At 40.7% G+C, this 24099-nt stretch overlaps 1 protein-coding gene across 1 annotated transcript in view; it reads right to left on the bottom strand.

The window, feature by feature from the left end:
- LOC124721276 (regulator of G-protein signaling 7) overlaps positions 1-24099 on the bottom strand; it is a 268298-nt gene that overhangs the window by 4834 nt on the left and 239365 nt on the right. Inside the window, exons 12-13 of the mRNA XM_047246160.1 lie at positions 7532-7718; positions 5727-5819 (exon numbers count right to left, since the gene is read on the bottom strand). Of these exons, the coding sequence (XP_047102116.1) occupies positions 5727-5819; positions 7532-7718 (280 nt within the window). The remainder of the gene's footprint in view (positions 1-5726; positions 5820-7531; positions 7719-24099) is intronic.

The raw sequence follows: 24099 nt of genomic DNA, 5'->3' as shown, positions 1-24099 counted from the left end.
ACTTACATCTGTCCACATACAAATAATTGATCATCTCCCTGTGCGCTAAGACTTAAAGAAACTCATGTCATTCTTTGGTACACTTAATCACTAATACAAATTTATAACAAATTTCAGTGATTTACCACTGTCAGACAGATTTCATGAAGATAAAATGGTGTTCAACATTTGCTCCCTGCCTGACCACATGTACACCTAGAAAATGTTTAGTCCTGGTTACAGATACTTTCCAATTTGGGATTGGTGCATTTGTCACACAAGCCCCCGATGGCATGCAACAGTCAGTTGTATGTGCCTCTAAAACACTAACAGCAGCACAAGTGGATAAAAGTCAAATAGAAAAGATGAAACTGACTGTTACTTACACCACCAAAGATTTCTATTTTGTACAGATAAGAGAACTACACCTGGTTACAGACCACAAACCCATTGTTTACAGAATGATAAAAAGATTGAAGACACAATGGATAATCTCCCTGTCACTGCTTGGGAGGTGTCTAGACTCACAGATTAAAATCCATCACTCAGCAAAGTTGTACATTTGACAAGTTTTGATTGTCTGGAGGACCTCCTTAAAGCTACACATCCAGCACTAATGACCTATTTTTTGATGTGCCATTAACTTAATGTCAGGAGGACCTCCTCAAAGCTACACATCCAGCACTAATGACCTATTTTTTGATGTGCCATTAACTTAATGTCAACCAGGGCTACTTCTGCTGACCACAGAAGAGTCCAAGTGCAGGGAGATGATCCCAGCCTCTCATCCTTGGGGTGACATATTAGGCACACTATGGAATGATGAAGATGAAGGCTTTGGCTAGGTGTCATGTAGATTGGCCAAGTATTGACATCAACATCAAATGTATGGCCTGAGCCTGCCAAACATAAGTAGGACTTCAGTCAGGTTGGACATTACATTTTTCCTCGTGGCCTACTCTCTATAGCCATGGGACTCTGTGTGTATCAACTTCACAGGTCCATGCAAGTGGGCTAGATGGGTATTTGTGTTAGATTCTCTCCCTAACATAACATATGGTGCCGTTGACACAGAGGGAGCAGCACACGCTATTGTATCCAATAATTGGCCACACCAAAGGAAAGGAATAACACATCTGACCACCACTTCTCTGAGTGGTTGTTCAGAATCTTCAAGGCCCAAATGCACAAGATGATGATGAGGGTAACACTCCTCATCATAAATTCACCCTCATACACAGTCATAGTCCAGCTGAGATGTTGCACGGTCACATCTATTGAATAGTACAGCCTGACCCAGTCTTCACAGTGATTCCCATATAAGCATAAGGGATCTTAAGTCTGGACTCACAAATATGGCCATAAAAAAGAGTGGACTCAAAGGGTCATCACCAGTCATAGAGGGTGTCAACTGTAAAGTAACAGCCATGCAAGATCACCTTGTGGTGCATTGAAATCAGCTCCAGCCATTATATTTAAATGATGTTAGGCCCTTGATCTGATCTCAGTGCCCAACTACTCACCTGACGCTATCAACACTGCTGGATATGCCTTGATACGGTCCTAGTCCAAAGTGTCACCACCCAGACACTACCCACCAAATCTCCTTTCCTTCTTCTCTGGTGAGGCATAGGTACAACCTCTGTCCACCCACAGGCCCAATATGCTGAGGTGACCACAGGCAATAAACTGTGAGCAGACTATAGAGGTTGAACTGATGCTCCATGTTGTCAAAGTCACATCACTGACAGAGTGACACGTCCATCAATCTCTGGCTTTCCTAAGATGCTACGTCACTGGTCCCTCTTTCATCCTGGGCCACTTAAAGTGGGGAATGGATCCACCATTCCACCACTCTATCAATGTGGAAATCAAATAAAAGAGTTGCAGCAATAGTATCTGCATAGTAGAGGTTACCACACACACTCCGTGTAGGGATGCTTTGTGAATAAAACTGTCTAGATCACATTTTTAAATTGTTTTAGCTAGTGTCATCATCAGATCAAAACTCAGAACTTCTAAAACAACATTTACTGTCAATAACAACTCAGTGATACTGAGACTGAAGTTATTTTACAAATCCTAAGTTTTGATCTGATGGTGGCAGTAGTCAAAATGACACAATGAATAAAAATTATTGCATGATCTAGATGACTTTATTCACCAGACAGCACATGGTCTGCTACAGGAAACAAATACGCAACCCAGCATCAGGATCACTAGTTCTTATTTTGACATTTATGCTTAAGGTACTGTGGCATCCAAATACTGCTGTCACCTTGCCTTACTGGACTTGAAATTTGATTTTGAAACACCGATTGTCTGTCTCATTTTTTTAGCCGATTAAAGCTTCCTTCATTGGTACTGATTTGAACACAAGCTATAAGCAGCAATAATGTTCAGTTTCTGCTTGCTTTTCAGAAAGCAGCTTTGTGTCAATCTCCGTATTCATACGCTAAATTTCAATTTATTGCTCATAACACGTAATTTTACATGCATCTGCGTTTTCAACTAAGTATAAAGTTTTTACAGTTATAATTTTTTTCTTTTACATTATTTCTTATTACATTATAATTCATGATAAATTCAAGTTATAAGGGCATTTCTGGTTAAGCCACTGTTTGACTTGCTTTTTAAAAGTATCCCCTGTCAATACTTTAACTTCATTTGGTAACAAGTTATTAAAAACAGCTCCTTTGACATAGGGGCTTTTCACTATTAGAGTTAATCTTCTGTTAACCATATGAAAGTCTTTTCTATGCCCTAGTTTCATAGCTGTGAATATTGATGTTTCTCTTTGTGATCTTAGTGTCTTCTTTCACTAGCATTATAGTTTCTAGTATATACATGGCATAAACTGTGAGAATATTGTGTCTAATGAATAGGAGTTTGCAAGAAGTTCCTAGTTTTACATTTGCTATGACCCTCAAGGCTCACTTCTGCAGCATGAAAACCCTTTTCATATTAGTTTGGCATGTCTCCCCCCCCCCCCCCCCCCTCCACCAACCCACCATACTACTCCATAAGACAAAAAAGGGTAATCCATAATATACAGTCCTTATTTTTTTACAGACATAATCAGCTTGCTACTTTGATTAAAGTCGATCATCTATGCATAAACCCAAGAATTTACAATCTGTACAGGTTTTGGTAGAATTTCATCAATCACAGTATTTTGTCTGTTTGGACCACTTGGTTTAAAATGAATAATATTAGTTTTTTCTATGTTTACTTTTAGGTTGTCTCTTTCAAAGTGAGCTCTTGCCTTTTCAGTAAAGTTATGTATCTCTTCAACTGGGCTGGGTTCCTTGTCTGTATAGCAGACACCAGATGTATTGTCTGCATACATAGTGATTAACTGCTTATTGTCAAGAGGACTCGGGAAATCATTTACATAGCATATGAATAGGACTTGAACTAAAATGGAGCCCTGAGGAACACCAAAATGTGTATTTCTTATACTTGACCCTCTCCCCTCCAGTATTCCTCCATTAGAATATATAATCTCCATGCACTGCTGTCTATCCTTTAAATATGCTTTTAGCAATTGCATGAGTTTTCCAGTGACATCATTCTTTGCAATTTTTGATAAGTGCATGTAATGGTGTACTCTATCAAAACCCTTGAGAGGTCCAGGAATACTCCTGCTGCTTGGGATTTTTTATTTATTTTTTCAAGTACATGATGGACAAATTGTACTGCTGCTGATGTGATACTTTGAACTCTTCTGAAACCTTGCTGGAAGTCACTTAATATGTCAGCATTGTTGTAATGTTTCAGGACTTTTTTAAAATATTATTTTCTCTATCAGTTTGCTGAAGTTGAGATTAGGGCAATGGGTCTGTAGTTCTCTACATTCTGTATTTCCCCCTTTTTGTGTACTGGTTTAACTACAGCCCATTTCAATTTGTCAGGGAACACACCACCTTCGAGAACACAGTTTATTAGATGAACTAGTGGTTTCATTAGTTCATGTTTGTATTTCTTCAATAGATGTGGAGAAATTTCATCTAATCCTGCTGAGTTTTTGTTTTTGAGACTATCAATAAGCTGCAGAATGTCATACATGCTTACTGCTGGTAGTGTACTGCAGTTCTGTTTGTTACTGGACTCAAATGTGTGCTGTATATCCTGTTTCATAGAGACATCATTTTCAACAGTATCTATGAAGTAATTATTACAAATATTTCTGACTAGAAGGGGATCAGAGATACCTTCATTATTCACAGTTAATTGTACATTATTAATTTCAGTTTCGTTTTCATTGTTTCTGATTTTATTTACAACTGACCAGCAAGTCTTGGAAACATTATTGAACCTCGTATCTATTGGTTGATTCTTTCCAATTTTAATCTCCTGACTTCTTTGTGGTGCTTATATTTGTACTGCTTGAAGAGTTTTTTATGTAACTGTGAGTTAGTCAGTCAGTGCAAGCTATTCATGTTTTCCATTTTTTCTTTTGTTTTAAAATCTAATGGCAGAGGTTTTGATTTTCAAGGTTGATTTTTCTGGATACTCACTTATTTAAATGACATAGCTCTATTTAAGTACTCAGTCAGAATTTATGTGAACATGTTCCATTTATTGTTGACCCCAATGGTGGTCGTAACTTATTCCCATGGTTCCTGGCTTAAACTATGTCATAGTGTAGCAATGTTGTCTGCAGATAGTATTCGCCTGTGCTCATACATTTTTCTTGGTTTGAATTTGGTATTATATTTTAGCACTAGTTTTTGACTTAAATGATCTGAGAGGTGACTATTTATGATGTCTGTTGAGATGATGTGGTCATAATTTGTGATAACATGATCAATTGAACTACTATGTGTGTTTAATATTCTGGTGCGTACTAGTCCAAGAAGATCTTTAGCCCCATAAGACAGGATACGATGTGTAAAACATTTGCTCTCCTGACCATCATGTAAAGTGTTTTTGTTCAGCTCTCCCAGTATGACAAGATTTACACTTCTACAACCTGACATTAATCAACTTAAAACTCCACCAAGTGATTTGACATAGAAAGGAGCAGTGCAAAATGTGACTTTAAGAACTGCAATTTCGAAATCTTTGTCAACACATAAATTGTTCCCCCATAGCACATTTTCTGTGGTGGTTATGAACTTACATTTTCTTGAGTAGATTGCAACACCACCGCCTTTATTATGTGTTCTGCAGTAGAACATAGCTAGGTTGTAGCCCTCTAATTTGCAATAGTGAATGTTGTCCGCTGTTTTCTGGTGTTCTGTAATTATTACTACATGTGGAGATAGTCCCGTGATAAATGATTCAAAAGCATCTATTTTGTAACCTAAATCCTGTACATTATAATGTAAATGTAATAAATTATTCTCACATGGACTAAAGGTAAATGCGTAGGATCCATTTAAGGCTCTTATATTTCAACATACACTTGTATCTGGAGTTGCACTGGTAGAAGGTTTTATTGTCCTAAAAAAACATCGCATGGTTCATGATAGTGACCAGCATAGTTTGTGTCAGGCTGTGATACTAGAGGAAGAATCTTTTATCAAACTTAACACTGAGTAATTTGTTAAATAAAGAGACAAACAAATCATGATGACTAGCTGGTGATCTTTAAACTAAAGGTAAATGCATAGGCTCCATTTAAGGCTCTTATATTTCAACAATACTTCATCCTGAATGTAACTGTAGTTTATTTATGAGTAAATCTATATATGGGTATTTATAAGCAAATATATATGGATGTAAAAATATATAACACTTACCTTTTTCTTTGAGCCATTTAAGAATTCTTTATACATTTCAGATCTTAAATACCGCGAATAGCTATCACTTTTCATCAAGTGATAAACATGTGCCTGAAAAAGAAAATAATGCTTGGCTATTTTGGCAATACAGTGCTACTGAATAATATTCAGTCTGCAAACAAGCATCAGGAAAATCATACAACAGGCTTTATATTAGTCTTAAGCAATTTTTTTCCTTTTCCTCTGAACACACACACACACACACACACACACACACACACACAGGGTGTATCATAATTAATGGTGTAAATGCATACAGTTGAAAGTACATGATGCTAGAAGCAAAAGCGTCTCAGTAAACATAGGGTCGAAAGTACATACCTTAAGAGCTACAAGCAATTTTTCATCTTTGATATTGTGATGCAAATCTCTTCTACTGGAAGCTCATTGCTTTCCATATTTTGGGAAGTGATAATCAGCAAAGAGTTGCAGTAGAAGAGATTTGCTTCACAGTATCAATGATGAAAAATTGCTCATAGGTATTAAGGTATGCATGTTCGATCCTAGTATCTGCTTCTAGTATTGCATACTTTCAACTGTATGTGTTTATGCCATTAATTATGATACATGTGTGTGTGTGTGTGTTTACAAAAGAAAATGTTCATAGCAATTATGAAGGTATCACAAACTTTTAATCTCAAAAGAAAAAGAATGAAATGCAATGACATGTGTGATACACTGATCTAAATGTAATTACATTGTTGTAGTTCTTATATTTTAAAAAGTAAGAACACAAAGAGAGTTTATTTACAGCACAAAGCAACTGACAAAACAATGTAAATATCTGAAAAACTTGTGAACCCTAATGTCTACATCACAATTCAAATATGGTTTCAGCTGTATTGGACAACATATCACCATCTGTTTCCTTCATCTGCTTTTAACGAAACTGCTGAAATTTGGTGTTAGCCAAGAGGTTGTGTCAATGGTCTTATGGAAGCAAAAAATCCAGCAGAGCAGCCTTTCCACATAACAAAATTAAAAATCAAAATAGGATACTAGATACACACTAATTGCCTAAGTATGACAAATCATTATGGGTGATCTAGATTAACTGTCAAGATGCCAAATAAAATCAATAGTTTTGTAAGATCTGCTTAACAATCTAAAATGTAGGCAGCATTTTTTAAGTGGGCTCTAGGTGACTGTTAAAATAGATCATTTACAGCAAAATGTCTTATATGATCCTGGAAAAATTTCCTTCTTCAACAAGGAATCAAAACATAGCTAACTAAATTGAATAGCAGCAATTCAAAATTACTGGAGAAATTTCATGCTGCTACCAGTTTGAAGAAAATGGTGGTAGCCAGGTTTTAGAATGGTGAAAAGTAATCTTCTGTCAGCACACAGATGATATCACCAACATTAGTGCTGTGTCCCATGAAGGCATTTGAAAAATACAGCTCCTCCTTGGTGAGGTTAGGTCTTAGGTTAGTGGTGTTTAACGTCCCGTCGACAACAAGGTCATTAGAGACGGAGCGCAAGCTCGGGTTAGGGAAGGATGGGGAAGGAAATCGGCCGTGCCCTTTCAAAGGAACCATCCCGGCATTTGCCTGAAACGATGTAGGGAGGCTCCTCCTTGCATGACAAGGGTAATTCTACATTTTTCTTATATGGAAATGACATTCCTCCTCTCATATGTATCGGCAAAGTCACAGTGAACAACATGGTACAGAGCAATGAACAACTTGCACATCCCACAAGCTGACAATATTGAAATGTAAGGCAATTAATTTTAACATAACATAACAAAATGTACTCACTGCAGCTACATCAAAGCTCCACCGATCGGGACTTTCCATGTTCTTTTTGGTGATTTCATAGGAACGGGAATCAACATTTATTGGACAGCTAGCATCAGGTGCCAAATACTCAGCCCAAATCTCATTTACTTTGTCCTGGACATCCTTCTGAGGCAAAGCTTTTACTTCTTGTACAGCTTCCCAAAACCTGTAAAAAAAAGTAGTTAAATATTGCTTTAATTGCAATCTCTGTCAATAAACTGCAGAATATTATTATACAATATGCTAGAATCCATAATATTATGTATATATTGCCTAAATATTAAACAAAAATAAGCTTTCAGACATCTAGATTAATATATAAGGAGCAGTCAAATGAAAATGAGACAGATGGGAAAAAAGTAAGTACACTGCTTACTATTTCAAAGTAAGCACCATAACTGTTAATACATTTCAACGATGAACCACATGGAAAAATGTTTGCTGTCGCCTACTGAACCATAATTGTATCCAGGCATGCACCTATTCATCCAAAGCAAATAGATGGCCATGGATGTTTTTCTTCAGGGCCTTAAAAATATGGACATTGCATGGGGAGGGATCAAGACTGTATGGAGGATGTGCAAGGCACTCCCAGCAAAACTTCTGCAGCATAGTGGAAACAACCTAGGTAACATGTAGGCAGGAGCCATGAAGAAAGACATTCGTGGTCGTCAATTTGATTTGGATGAAGAGGTGCATGCCTGGGTACAATCATAATTCCGCAGGCAACTACAAACATTTTTTGATCGAGGTGTTGACCACCTTGTCTCACAGTGGGATAAATGTATTAACAGTTATGGCAATTACTTTTGAAATAATAAACAGTTTGTGTCATAACTCACACAAACCCAGTCCTCCCACCACCCCCAAGAATCACCTACAAAGGAGTGCTCCCTTCGTTACCCAGTATCAGCCTGGGCTGGAACAATTGAACCGTTTCCTTTGTCAGGTCTCTGACTATCTATAATCATGCCCTGAAATGAGGAACATGCTACTCAAGATCCTTCCTACCCCACCTAAAGTGGTGTTCTGTCACCCACTCAACTTACACACCATCCTAGTCCATTCCTACACCATGCCCATTCCCAACTCCTTGCCACAGGGATCATATCCCAGTGGCAGACCAAGGTGCAAGACCTGCCCAATCAATCTACCCACTATGTCCTACTTCAGTCCTGTCACAGGCCAATCCTACCTCATCAGAGCCCGGACCACCTGTGAAAGCAGCCACATCATATACCAACTCTGCTGCAAACGCTGAACACATTTTCCTGTCGGTATGACTACCATTCAGTTGTCCAGCAGGATAAATGGCCACTGTCAAACTGTTGACAAGAATAAAGTTGACCACCCCAGTAGCACAACATGCAGCTGAGCCTAACATGCAGAATTTCAATGGCTACTTCACAACCTGGGGCTTCTCTCTATCTCAACCAAGAAGACGGGATTATCCTTGCAAACACATCCTTCACTTTCAAAATCATCCTGGCCTCAATCACTGATAACCCACTGTCTGCACTCCCTCCACCCAACAGTGTCCCCTACCTCCATCCTGTCCTGGTGAACAAGATGGCGCCAAATGAAACTTTGTTCTGTAACGATGTCTCAGTTTCCTTAAAAGTGATAGTGACGTGTGTAAAATCTGCGTAAAAAAGGTAAAGAGAGGTATACTATGCATCCGGTGCAGGTCGTGGTATCACGACAAATGTGTTAAAGTGAATCTAAAATATATAAAAGACGAACATGACAGGACATGCCGTCAGTGCATTGTGAGTGTCACGAAAAACGAGGCAATGGACACGATAAAATCAAAAGAAAAAATAATAAATGTGCTTACAGAGGATTTAATGACTATAAATACGAAATATGAAGAACTTCGGCAGAAATATCAAGAACTGGAAACGAAATACAAAGAGATAGAGCGAGATCATCGTCTAGCACAAGACAGTGTTGTTAACCGTCGTTCTGCGCAAAAAACGTGGTGTTTGCCGAAAAAAACAAACAGACAGTGAGTACAGTTCCGGCGATACTGCTAGCAAATAAATTCGCAACACTAGACGAAGACTGTGATAAGACAAAGAACAATGATGAACAAAAATCAGTGACGAAACTTCCAATCGAGTGCGCAGCCAAGAAAACATCTAATACGAAAAATAAACCAGTAAACCTCAAACGACGAGTTGTTGTACTTGGTGATAGCCACGCCAAGAAAATTGCCGAAAAAATAAATGAGTACAGTACGTTATTCACGGCAACAGGTATGACGAAACCCAGTGCACCTTTGACTGAGATAATTAAGAGCAGCAACTCACTTAATGAGCTATCTAAGAATGATGCCGTCATAATCATGGGTGGAAGTAATGATGTATACAGAAATGAGAGTAAACATGCGACCCAGTGTTTAAAAACTACATTACTTGATCTGAAAGTTCCGAACATCATAGTTACTAGTTTGCCTCACAGATACGACCTGCAAGACAATTCCATCGTAAATCTGGAGCTTGCAAAAGTAAACAGACAATTCTACAAAATATGCAAGTCCCAACAAAATGTAACATTTCTTGATCTTCCAGATGCAAGAGATTTGTTTACGAAACATGGACTACATTATAATAACGCTGGCAAGTCATACGTTGGCAAAATGCTAGCGAAATTAATACAAAAAGACGACGACGTTGCAAGAAAACCAATTGCTGTGCAACCAGTTTCGACCAAGGAAATGGATAAACGAGAAAACAATTTCAAAATTGCAGCCACAGCGCCAGCTGAAACAGGAACATCACGTCCAGAAGATGAGAAGGTGCCAGAACCAGCCTCAGAACATACAGCAAAGACTGAAATTATCGTCAAGAAAACTGTACCTACTCATCATCCAGATGCTCACACTCAGGGAAACTGATGAAGGGGGCCAGTTCTATCCGAATTTGGCCCAATACAACGAATCCAGAACAAGTAGTCATCACTCAGGTGGACGTTCCATTACTTTATAGTCAAATTAGTTTTAAAGACCCTCTACCTTATAATATATGCAGTAGTAATTTCGTTATGCACTTGAACATAAGAGGTCTGTCTGAAGGAATGATCAGGAAGCTTTATGATATAGAAATTTTGCTAGAAAGTGTGAAACAATCTGTGAAAGTAATATGCCTTAATGAACATTGGCTAAAATCGGAAAATATCAGTCTCCTAAATAAACTTACAGGTTATAAACTGGCTACCAGCTTTTGTAGGACCAATGGGTATGGAGGCTCTTGCATATTAGTTCATTCCACGGTAGACTATGATATCAGACAGAATTTTAGCCATCTGAATGAAGAAGGCACATTTGAAAGTTGTTGTATAGAACTTAAAGAGTATAACACACTAATTATCAGCATATATCGCACCCCTGGGTACCATATAAGCTCTATATTTTTAGATAAGTTTGATACATTGCTACATAAATTAAAATGTGAGAAACTGTACAAGAAAGTAGTTATATGTGCTGACTTCAACATAGATGTAAAGACTGATGACAAATTTTCTTCACACTTAAAGAACCTGGTAGCCACAAATGGGCTAAATCTCTATTTCGATCAGTATACAAGAATTACAGCAAGCTCTGCAACATGTATTGACAATATTGTAAGTAGTTATAATTATTATGCAAAAGAAAAATTTCTTCTAGATTTAGGAGTATCAGACCATAAAGCACTATTTGTATCACTACCGAAGCACAATTCAGTCTGCACAACAAAAAGATGTAGGAATTTCAGTCAAGAAAATGCGGAAGTATTTTGCAAAAAACTAAGCCAAACCAAGTGGACAGTCAGCAAACACACTTCCACAAGTGACAATTACAATAACTTTTTAACTGAATTCTTGGGTGTATTCAATGAATGCTTCCCTTTTGTAACAGTGAGGACCAGGTCCCAAAAAAGTAGATCCTGGGTAACAAAAGGAATTAGAGTGTCTAGTGCTACTAAGAGGAAACTGCATATGGAGGCAAAAGTAAATCGAAGCCCTCAATTTCTTAAGTATGTAAGCACATACAAAAAAACATTTGACAAAATAGTTAAACTAGCAAAACGTACCGCAAATAACGACTTCATTTCAAATGCAAAAAACAAATCAAAAGCTGTTTGGTCTGTTATAAGAAGTGAAGTTGACAGTGAGGCAGAGAAAAAATGCCCTTCTAAAATAGTGATAAATGGTAGAGCTGTTATAGAACCCAGTGCCATTTGTGAATCATTCAATGACTTTTTCATAAATTGTAACAAATTTGGTGACTGTTCACCACCAAATACAAAGCCCAATATGACAGATAGCAATTGCACATGTTTTAAGTTTTCTCATGTTTCCATCTCAGATGTCATCAAAATCATAATGTCCCTAAAAAATTCAAAATCTGCGGGGTGGGATGAGGTCCCCACTGAAATAATAAAAATAGTCCGTCACAGTATTGCATATCCACTCTCTTTCATAATTAACCAATCATTTGATGAGGGATGTTTCCCAGATCGATTAAAATATGCAGAAGTTCGGCCCATACACAAAAAAGGCAAACAAGATGAATTGGGCAACTATAGGCCAATCTCACTGTTACCAATTTTCTCAAAAATATTTGAAAGAGCTGCATGTGATCAGATTGAAAATCACAATTCATCTAACAGCATTATCTTAGGCAATCAATATGGTTTTAGAAAAGGCCGCAGCACAATCCATGCAATAAATGAATTAGTCACAAAAGTCAGCAGATGTCTTGATGATAGAATGTGTGTGTCAGGCATCTTTTGTGACCTGTCCAAAGCCTTCGACACAGTAAATCATGACCTGCTTCTCCAAAAATTGGCACGCTATGGTTTTCAAGGCAAATCTCGTAGCTGGATGTCATCATACTTGGCAAACAGAAAACAAAGAGTACTTATTAACATCAACGGCAAGAAATTTCTCTCTGGCTGGAAAAACACTCAATTAGGTGTTCCACAAGATTCAATATTAGGGCCACTGCTTTTTCTATATTATATTAATGATATGCCATGTCAGGTCCAGTCTGATACTATCCTCTATGCAGATGACTCAACAGCTGTAGTCTGTTGTAAAAATGAGGTAGACCTAATTCGTCATATTGAACAAACACTTGGGGAAGTGGAGGCATGGGTCAAAAACAATAACTTGACATTAAATTTTACGAAAACAGAAATTGTTCATTTTACCACAAAACAATCTGCACAGTCTATAAGTGAAATAAGGTATATGGACAAAAAATTAGAGACTGCAGACTGTGTCAAATTCCTTGGCGTGTTAGTCAATAAAAACCTGTTATGGAGTCGCCATGTGGACAACATACTGGGTCGACTGAATAGCCTTGTATATATAATGAATATCTTGTATAGTATTACTGATTTAGCTGTAAGAAAAACTGTATATAATGCATATTTTGTTTCAGTCATTAGGTATAGTATAATTTTCTGGGGGTCTGAAAAAACAAATTTACTTAGAGCTTTTAGACTACAAAAAAGAATCATCCGAGCAATGGTGGGAGCAAAACCAAAGCAACACTGCAAACCTTTATTTGTAAAACTGGATCTAATGAGCATTCCAAGCATATACACTCCTGGAAATGGAAAAAAGAACACATTGACACCGGTGTGTCAGACCCACCATACTTGATCCGGACACTGCGAGAGGGCTGTACAAGCAATGATCACACGCACGGCACAGCGGACACACCAGGAACCGCGGTGTTGGCCGTCGAATGGCGCTAGCTGCGCAGCATTTGTGCACCGCCGCCGTCAGTGTCAGCCAGTTTGCCATGGCATACGGAGCTCCATCGCAGTCTTTAACACTGGTAGCATGCCGCGACAGCGTGGACGTGAACCGTATGTGCAGTTGACGGACTTTGAGCGAGGGCGTATAGTGGGCATGCGGGAGGCCGGGTGGACGTACCGCCAAATTGCTCAACACGTGGGGCGTGAGGTCTCCACAGTACATCGATGTTGTCGCCAGTGGTCGGCGGAAGGTGCAAGTGCCCGTCGACCTGGGACCGGACCGCAGCGACGCACGGATGCACGCCAAGACCGTAGGATCCTACGCAGTGCCGTAGGGGACCGCACCGCCACTTCCCAGCAAATTAGGGACACTGTTGCTCCTGGGGTATCGGCGAGGACCATTCGCAACCGTCTCCATGAAGCTGGGCTACGGTCCCGCACACCGTTAGGCCGTCTTCCGCTCACGCCCCAACATCGTGCAGCCCGCCTCCAGTGGTGTCGCGACAGGCGTGAATGGAGGGACGAATGGAGACGTGTCGTCTTCAGCGATGAGAGTCGCTTCTGCCTTGGTGCCAATGATGGTCGTATGCGTGTTTGGCGCCGTGCAGGTGAGCGCCACAATCAGGACTGCATACGACCGAGGCACACAGGGCCAACACCCGGCATCATGGTGTGGGGAGCGATCTCCTACACTGGCCGTACACCACTGGTGATCGTCGAGGGGACACTGAATGGTGCACGGTACATCCAAACCGTCATCGAACCCATCGTTCTACCATTCCTAGACCGGCAAGGGAACTTGCTGTTCCAACAGGACAATGCACGTCCGCATGTATCCCGTGCCACCCAACGTGCTCTAGAAGGTGTAAGTCAACTACCCTGGCCAGCAAGATCTCCGGATCTGTCCCCCATTGAGCATGTTTGGGACTGGATGAAGCGTCGTCTCACGCGGTCTGCACGTCCAGCACGAACGCTGGTCCAACTGAGGCGCCAGGTGGAAATGGCATGGCAAGCCGTTCCACAGGACTACATCCAGCATCTCTACGATCGTCTCCATGTGAGAATAGCAGCCTGCATTGCTGCGAAAGGTGGATATATACTGTACTAGTGCCGACATTGTGCATGCTCTGTTGCCTGTGTCTATGTGCCTGTGGTTCTGTCAGTGTGATCATGTGATGTATCTGACCCCAGGAATGTGTCAATAAAGTTTCCCCTTCCTGGGACAATGAATTCACGGTGTTCTTATTTCAATTTCCAGGAGTGTATATCTATGAAACTCTCACTTTCACGAAAAGAAACCCACAACTTTTTGAGGGCAACTTCTTCTTGCATCAATATGATACAAGACATAGAACGAGCTACATGTTACCTACCCACCGTTTAAAATCATATGAAAAAACCCCATACTATATGGGCATGAAATTTGTAAATAAAATATGGAAAGATATGGATGACCCAAGTATAAAAGGCACGAAAAGAGACCTGGAAAAATATCTGAAAGATAAATGTTACTATAGTGTAGAAGATTTCATGAATGGTAACAATGCATTATAATTGTAATTAAAATACCTCTTTGAAGATGTTACACCATGTATATTGTTAGTTTATTGTCTATTTTTAGTATTGTTATATATAGTGTAAAAACTGACAAGTCACCTATGTCACAATCTTTGATTGTATAAGGCATGTTATGTGATAATAAAAATTGAATTGAATTGAAAATTGAATTGAATCCCCTCCCAATTCACATCCTCACATCACCTTCAGTGTGTGCCACTCCCCACTGGCTCCAACAACTGTGCATCACATGGATCATGCATCCACCCAGCGTCACGTAGGGGCATGTGTGCATATATCTGTGTGTGTGTGTGTGGGGGGGGGGGGGGGGGCGTGTGTGTGTATGTGCACACCTTTTGGTGAGAGGTCTCCTTTACTCTGATATTCTTACTAATGCCTTTATAGGCAGGCACTATCCCCAAATATAGTCAGCAGACACACACCACATTCTCACACCCCTGAGCACCATCAGCATACAAGTCAAATGCTTATCATGCAATATCATCATAGACTGGGAAAACTCAACTATATCCTTTGCCAAAACTTAAGAGTATTTTCCATCATGTCCAGAGATGAAGAACATTTAACCCACGACTTTCCTTACTCATTCCAATACTGTATTGTGCTGTCCACCCAATCCAGGCAGTACCTTAGTCCATACTTATAATCACACACAATGCAACTTCTTGCCACGTGGGTCACATCTCCGGAGAAGACTCAAGAGCACGACTTGTACCATACACCCACCCAGCACATCCTACTCTAGCCCCATCAATCACTGGCTTATCCTTTCTTATAAATGGCTGACAGTTCTGCTGAAATTTCTGCACAGCGTTTCGTGCGGGCTGTGCACACAAATTAATAGCCATTGCCAATCTGTGGTCATGAACAGAGTTTACCACCCAGTGGCAGAACACATTGGTGAGCACTTGCTCAATTTCAACGGCTGCTTAAGAAATTGTGCATCCTTACACCCCCCCCCCCCCCTTTCCAGCACCAGTTTCTCTGAATTAAATAGATGGGAGTTGTCATTGCAGCACATCCTCTGGTCCTGTAATCTGTATGGCCTCCATCTCTGCTAACCTCCTGCTCCACACCCACCTCAATCTCTTACCCTGCATTTGCCTCCCTGCAGTCTCCTCTGCTTCTGTTTTTTCTCCCCCACTCAATCCACTACTCTATATCTTCATGACATGCACGAGCTGATCATTATAGGTGCTCATGATGCATTCCAATCCTGTGCACCTGCTCCCTCTCTCCCTCACATTCCTGTGCCATGTATCTGCTGCCTCTCATTCCCAGCCATCAACTAGTGTTCCTCAACACTCCCTGCCTCTGTTCTCCCATTGCCCACTCCACTGACACAATCCCTCATTCCAGCTGTACTGCCGAGTTACAGTGCCTGCACCAAGTAGTCAGCTGATAACAATGTAGTTGTACAAAAGTGTGTGTGTGTGTGTGTGTATTGTATTCTATAGCTTAAGAAAGGATTCATCCAAAAGCTAGTAAAGTGTATAATTTTTTGACAATCAAAAAGTCAGGCCTTATTCAACTAATGGGAAATTAGTTTTTGAGGGTGTCCAGCAGCATGTGGCTATCCCTCAGTTTGCATCTGAGGTGTTCAGCATGACTGTCTCCATGAAGGATCATGAGCTGCTGGTAAACCTCTTTTTATAAGAATGGTGATTGTGTGCCAGTAGCCCTGAAGAAGTTCTGGTCACTCAAGGGTATGAAAAAAGGCATTGGTCCAATGTCTGATATGGGTCTCGAGAAAATGATTACAAATTTTGAGAAGGCAGGTTCTTTTGAAGTGTCATGAGGCAACAGAGGAAAGTGGTTAATCTGACATCTGGCAAAGATGTAACCACAGCATTGCAGGAGGGGTCAAGTGGTGTGTACAAACATGCAGTGCATGGGGAACTGCCTGAATGTTGGACATGCCTGAGAGCACAGTGCATAAAATCCTATGAAACATCCTGCATTGCCATCCATACAAAATCACCCATATTCAGGAGTTGCTTCCTGCTGACCTGCCAGGAAGACAAACATGTGCACTGGAATTTTATGCTCACATGGGTGCTGACAATGAATGTCCACAGAATATTCTGAAAACAGATGAAGGGCATGTCAATTTGCGTAAGTGCGGAATATGGGCAACAGAAAATCCACATACAGATAAACCAGTACCACTTCATTCTGCAAAGTGACTGTATGGTGCAGGTTGATGGCATTGTTTACCATACGGCATATTTTTTTCAAGAAGATGAGTTGTGTAGGTCCTGTACCTGCACCACTAGTAAACACTATGAGAGTCTTTTGTGCGCTGGCATCATTCCAATCCTTCAACAGTATGGGTGTGAGGGTAGGATCATTTTTGTGTGAGATGATGCTCCTCCATACAGCATCCATCCAGTGATGTGTCTGCTGCAGAAGCATCTCAGAAATGCTAAAACTAGCAGCCATCATTTCCCTGCAGCACAGCTGTCCAGATAACCTTATCTTAATCCCTGTGACTTCTGGCTGTGGCATTATCTGAAAGATGCTGTTTTCACTGCTCCACTTATGAATATAGCTGAACTGAATACATGCATTGTGCAATGAATTTGGAACATGATCCACGAGACAATCCAATCTGTTGTGAAACATGCTGTTTCTCAATTTCAGCTTGTAACAGAAAATGACGGACAGCATACTGAACATCTTTAACCAGTCTAATGACAATTATAAACCAAAGTTATTTTACTTTTAATGCAGTTTTTGGCCTCAGGACAATTCAAAACTGATTTATCCCATCTTGTGTGGTACAACCTTGCCATGGTGGAAGGGTGATGGTGATGATGATGATGATGATGATGATGATGATAATGTTTGGTTCGTGGGGTGCTCAACTGCGCGGTTATCAGCCCCCATACAAATTCCCAACCTTTGCTCAGTCCAGTCACGCCACTTTCATGAATGATGATGAAATGATGAGGACAACACAAACACCCAGTCACTCGAGGCAGGAGAAAATCCCTGACCCCTCCAAGAATCGAACCCGGGACCCCGTGCTCGGGAAGTGAGAATGTGACTGTGACACCACGAGCTGCAGACTTGTGAAGTCATGCACATTGTACAGTTTGCAATGCATAATGTGCAACTCAAACCATAGCCATCATATTACGACTCAACTTTCATTTGTAGCCAACCCCATTTATATTAAGAGGCTTACAGCACCGCCTATTGGAAAAATTTTTGTTAGATATTTTTTATTCCAAGACGTTTCCCCCTACATCATTAATATGCTGTTCAAATTTGACATCATTCTGAGCAGCGGTTCTCTTTCTACAGCATTTTGAAACTGGAACTTTAATTATGGACAGCTTGTTCTTAAGCGGATTAATGTTGTATAAAATACTATTATGTCACAATTTTACATTCAAACAGAAACTTCTCATTGGACAAAAAGAGTTGCATCCTTAAGCTTTCTTAATGCACTAGAAATAAAAAGGCTTCCACTACCTATGACTTAGAACCACCCTGGTAGCCGCAAGCATTAGCATGCAGCTTCTGGGATTCAGAGGGATTCACATTGAATCTGCCCAGCAAACTAATGATGAGAGCCAGTGTGCCAAAAAGTGTGAATGTACTTTTTACACAGTTCCCCACATCCAAACAGGTGAATACTGAGCTGTTACCCAGGTCCTGCCTCAATTATTCAATTCCCAAACATTTAGAAAACACCCTTTCACATTGGATAACACTAGACACAGACAATTGGGGTACATAAGATTCACTCTAGAGGTGTACAGGATGGTGGCAGGAAGAGCAACAAGCCATCCTCTACTACTAACATTCCCAAATCCAAAAATTTACGTGTTGACACAGTGAAGATGATGGGATAAAGGCCAGGAAAAAGAAGAAGACTACCCATAACTTACAGATTATGGCACAGAAAGGGACAAATTACACAGCCACAAAAGCTATTCAACTGCCTCATTAATGAATTAAGTGTGCTACTCAGATAATATGAATACATTTACCACAGCTATGGTCAAGTAAACATCATGCTGAAGTTCTCTCCAAAAGAAAATGTCTTACTTTTGCGAGCAGTATCTTTGGAACTGAATATTGACTAATGGAATACACAGTTAAAGAACTAAACTACAGCAGTTTAAAATAGTAACTGCAAGTGATGTTTGGTGGGTCCTATACCAAAGGAAGTGGCAGTCTACCAGAGCAATTGCCCCTGCAGATGACATGCTGATGTTATCAACAGTAGCCAAGGCAGATGTGCAAGCTGCTAGAAACATGAATAACTTAAGAGATCCACAAGTGAGCTTATACATGGAATTAAACTATAGCAACTGAGATACAAATATTGGCACAAAATGTGCAGTAGGGTTACAAGAGAAATGTGCACCTGATAAATGAATGGCATTAAGTGATGATGTAAAAGATCAGGAAATGGAAGACAGGACGCATGCGAACCAATCAGACATAACTGAGCTAGACAAAATGGTGGGCAGTGGTATGGAACAGAGGCCAATTATACAGAACCCTACTCTGAGTAACGACAACAAAATTCAGCTTCATAGAATAACAGATCCAGTTTGTTATGTTGTATTCATCAAAGGGAAAACCAGCACTGTAGGAAAGCTCCATTCTATGGCCACTGACAAATTGTTTCACAAACATATGCCAGAAATCAGAGAGCTGATTTGAAATATTACAGTAGCAGGAAGAAATAGATTGATTAAAGACAGATGTGGGAATGTTCAGTGCAGCAAAAATATAGTGAAGTCTCAGTCATTGGTCAGTCAGCAGTTAGAACTGTACATAGCAAACTGCACACACTATAAACAAGGAGAGATATGTGGAGTGGATTCAGAACTTGACACAGATGAGATAATGCAAGAAATAAAAATCATCAGTGGAAGTACTGGAGGTTAGGAGAACGAATAAAACAATTTTAAAAAATAAAACAACAGTTCTGAAACATGAAACATTTTATGTAACTTTGATGGTCAGAGACTACACCTACATATGTAGTCCTGGATGCAGCCCTGAAAGTGTTTCCTTCCCTGCCACAGGAAAATAAATCCACTGTTGGCACACCGAACATGCTGAATGAGTCAATACGTCAGATGCCATTACGCACACCACCTCATTCATGCAGACAGGAAGTGACCTTTAATGGTGCGCAAATGCCATGTGAGGGCAGTACAGGCATAATGAAAAAACCTCTGCTGCATCACAACTCAATGGAGTATGATGTATAACATGAGCACATGTGTGACACCCAGGGGCTAACCAGGACTGCAGTTGGAATCAACTTAGAACATCCTCAGCAAGCAATAAGCAATGACTGTGAGAGAACAAACATCTTTGTAGAAGAAATAGTAGAACTTCTAACATGAATAGTGAAATGAATAAAAACAGATGATAGCATTGATCCAATAAACAGCTGGAAGCTATTTGAGGAGGAGATAATCTTGCAATTGTATACCAGAATAGATGCAAACAACTAAATATGCAATGAATATACTGCAGTAGAATGCTAGGTCTATGAGAAGCAATGCAATGGTTGTGCTAACGTGGTGCAAATTAATAACATTAAATTGTGTTTCAGCAAAAAGTCGCTACTTTGTGCTCCCAATGAATCAAGTTGTATGAGTTGACACAAGAGGACAGAGGCAGTGGAACAGCAATCTCGAATCATGATGAAGTAAATTACAAATAGGTCAAAATAAATAGCATGATCAGGAGAATCGAGGCATGTGCTATTGAAGTAACCATTGCAAATAAAACTATGTCAACTCTTTCAGTATACAGAGCTCCCAATGTACAGATAAACAAGGAGATGGTTTTTAATATACTACAGCAAGTGAATGGCTCTAAGGTGTCTTTGGGAGATCTCAATGCACACCACTTGCCATGAGGTTGTAGACAGAGGAGAATATGATTCTGGAAATAGTCAATGAAGAGGATTTTGTAATCCTGACTAATGGCACAGCAATGAAAGTCAGCAGTTGAATTAATTGTTGTATCCATTGAAGTGGCTCCTACCATGGTGCATTGCATACTATGAGACCCACTAGTGTCAGTTCACCAACCACTTGTAATAACCTTCCACAGCCAGGAATGGGCTACCAAATTTGCTATAATATGTTAGGGTTGCCACAAGTTTCCTGAAGCAAAATTCCCTGATTTCCACACAAGTTTAAGCATTTTTCCCTGTCAAGTTTTGAGATCTCAAGGGTAAGTAAAGACATCAGTTGACAAAAAAAAGTAAGGACTTCCATATTTCTCCCCCATTTTGTTTTGTTTTGTTTTGTTTTAGGGCGCAAAAATTACTTGGGTGATACGTGCCCATGTCAAAACTGTGAAACACGAAGACAAATAGAGGAATTAAAAATGACTTCATGTCAATCCCCAACACTGGAAGAGAAGGCAGGTAAAAACTGGGATGTATAGAAAGGTCTATAAAATACGCAATAGAGAAATAGAGGTCCAGAACTAAAAATTAAATGGTCTTCGCCATATTGCTAAAATTTGATAAAAAGTAAAACGTGGTCAAGAGCCCATGCATCATTAGCTAAAATGGCCGATAACTCAGACAGAAAAACCAAATGGAGATGTAAACGGTCAAAAAAAAAAAAAAAAAAAAGGCATTCTGTCTGGAAATGGTGGACAGTTAAAAGTTGGCCGCAATGTGCACAAAGTTGTGGAGGAGCGCCCTTAACAAATGGCAATGGCTAAAAAGGTAGTGCCCAATACGCAAACTAGTTAAAATGAGCTCCTCGTGGCAGGAGGGCCAAGAGGAGGTCTTCCAAGCCACTGGGAGAGGTTTAATAACCCAGAGCTTATTCCCACGAAGGGAGGACCAGCAGCGATGCCAAACTGATACCACCCCCTGACAGGTGGCAACACAGAGATCATTAGAGACAATGTAAGAACCAGTGGGCTGAATGGAGTTAATTTGCCAGAGCAAGAGCCAAAAGCAAACTCCAGGAGGTAACAGAGAAGAGTGATGTGCCCCATACTAGCAATCAAAGGGGTATGCATATCTGCTGTGGAGAAAGTCACGGCAGTAGGACAGCGGTAGTTCAGGAGCTTCTGCATAAAGACTCTCAACCGGGCTAGTGTAAAAGGCACTAGTGGCCAAACAGATGCAACAATGGTGGACAGTATTAAGACAGCAGATGCATAAACAAAGCACCCACAGTCTAGTTTCGAACGGACAAGGGACCAGTACAAACAAAGCAGAGTGGTTCGATCTGCACACCAGGAAGTACCATTGAGGACATGTAGGACATTGAGGGACCGTGTACGTGGGCTGCCAGGTAAGACATGTGGGAGGGCCAAGAGAATTTTCTATCGAGCAAGAGCCCCAGGAATTTCATAGTTTCAATGAATGGAAGAGCAAGCAGGCCCTAGATATAAAGATGGTGGGAGGAACCAATTGGACCACCAGAAATTCATACAAAAGATTTCATCAGTGGAAAAAACGAAAGCCACTATCGATGCTCCAAGAGTAAAGACGATCAAGACACTCCTGAAGATGCTGCTCAATGAGACAAGTTCATGAAGAACTACAATAAATGCCAAAATCATCAGCCGAAGATGCCAGGTGGGATAAAGGCCATTATAGGGTTAGCAGTGATAGCAAAGAGGACAACGCTCTGGGCAGAACCCTGAGGTACACCGTTTCCCTGGATAAAGGTGTCCGACAAGGCAGAACCCACACGTACCTTTTCCAAATTCCTCAAGGAAACGGAGCAGGTGGCCACAGAAGCCCCACATGTAGAGAGTACAGAGGATACCAGTCCTCCAGCAGGTGTTGTAGGCTTTCTCCAAATCAAAAAACAAGGCTACAGTCTGGGATTTCTGCAGAAAACCATTCATGACATGGGTGGACAAAGTTACAAGATGGTGAATTGCAGAAAGGCGTGCTCAAAATCCACACCGAGCAGTGGCTCGTAAATTGCGAGACTCGAGCCACCATACCAGCAGGCATGAATCATATGTTCCATCACCTTGCGAACACAGCTGGTGAGGAAGATGGGGCAGTAGCTAGAAGGAAGGTGTTTTTCCTTACTGGGCTTAGGTATGGGTATGACAGTGGCTTCATGCCAGCATCTGGGAAATGTGCCCGCTGCCCAGATGCAGTTGAACATATGAAGGAGAAAGTGCTTGCCCACAGGAGAAAGGTGCTGCATCATCTCAATGTGAACATTGTCTGGCCCTGGGGCAGAGGATCGGGATGAAGTGAGAGCATGATCTAGCTCCCTCATAGTAAACGTGGAATTGTAACACTCATGATTCTGAGAAGGGAAGGTTATTGGCTGAGCCTTCTCAACTCGCTTCCAATGGAGGCAGGCGGGTTGATACTGGGAGGAGCTGAAAATTTCTGCAAAATGGCGGCCCAAAGTGTTGGAGATATCAATAGGGTTCATGATAACATCATCTGCTACTGTCAGGCCAGAAATTGGGAAATGGATCTTGGTCCCAGAGAGCTGTTGGAGGCTGGCCCACACAACAGAAGAGGGGATGGAACAGTTAAAAGATCTAGTGAATGAAATCCAGCTAGCTTTTCTCTTATCCTGAAGAATGTGATGACACTGAGAAGGCATCGATTTATAATTAATGCAGTTTGTCATCGTAGGATGACAAGTAAAACTGCAGAGAGCATGTCTCTGCATGCGAATTGCATTGCAGCACACCTCAGTCAACCAAGGGACCAGGACACGGCATGGTATAGAGGAAGTGTGGGGAATGGAATGTTCTGCGGCAGTAAGGATAATGTTTGTAAGATATTGCACCTGGACCTGGATATCACAACTGGGGAAATCATGTTCATCGAAGGTTGTCAGGGAGAGTAAAGTCTCCAGTCAGCCTTAGCAACCATTTGGTTGCGCATGTAGGTGAGGTAGGAGTCAGCGAACAGTTAGCACACAGGAAATGGTCGCTTGAGCAGGTGTCAGAAAGAACATACCACTCGAGACAATGGGCAACATGGACAGTGCAGAAGGATAGGCCCAAATGGGAATATTTCTGGCCTGAAAGGAACGTGAGTGTTGCTGTATTAAGGCAGAAAAGGTTAAGTTGATTAAAAAGGTCAGCCAAGAGGACACCTCTCAGACAGGTTCTGGGAGATCCCCAAATGGGATGGTGTGCATTAAAGTCACCAAACAGCAGAAATTGGTGATATATCTACCCAATAAGCTGGAGGAAGTCAGCCCTGGTGACACTGAATGA

The sequence above is a fragment of the Schistocerca piceifrons genome, chromosome X (assembly GCF_021461385.2).
Source record: "Schistocerca piceifrons isolate TAMUIC-IGC-003096 chromosome X, iqSchPice1.1, whole genome shotgun sequence".
In the NCBI taxonomy this organism is placed as follows: domain Eukaryota; kingdom Metazoa; phylum Arthropoda; class Insecta; order Orthoptera; family Acrididae; genus Schistocerca; species Schistocerca piceifrons.
This window is presented reverse-complemented; position numbering and strand designations above follow the sequence as displayed.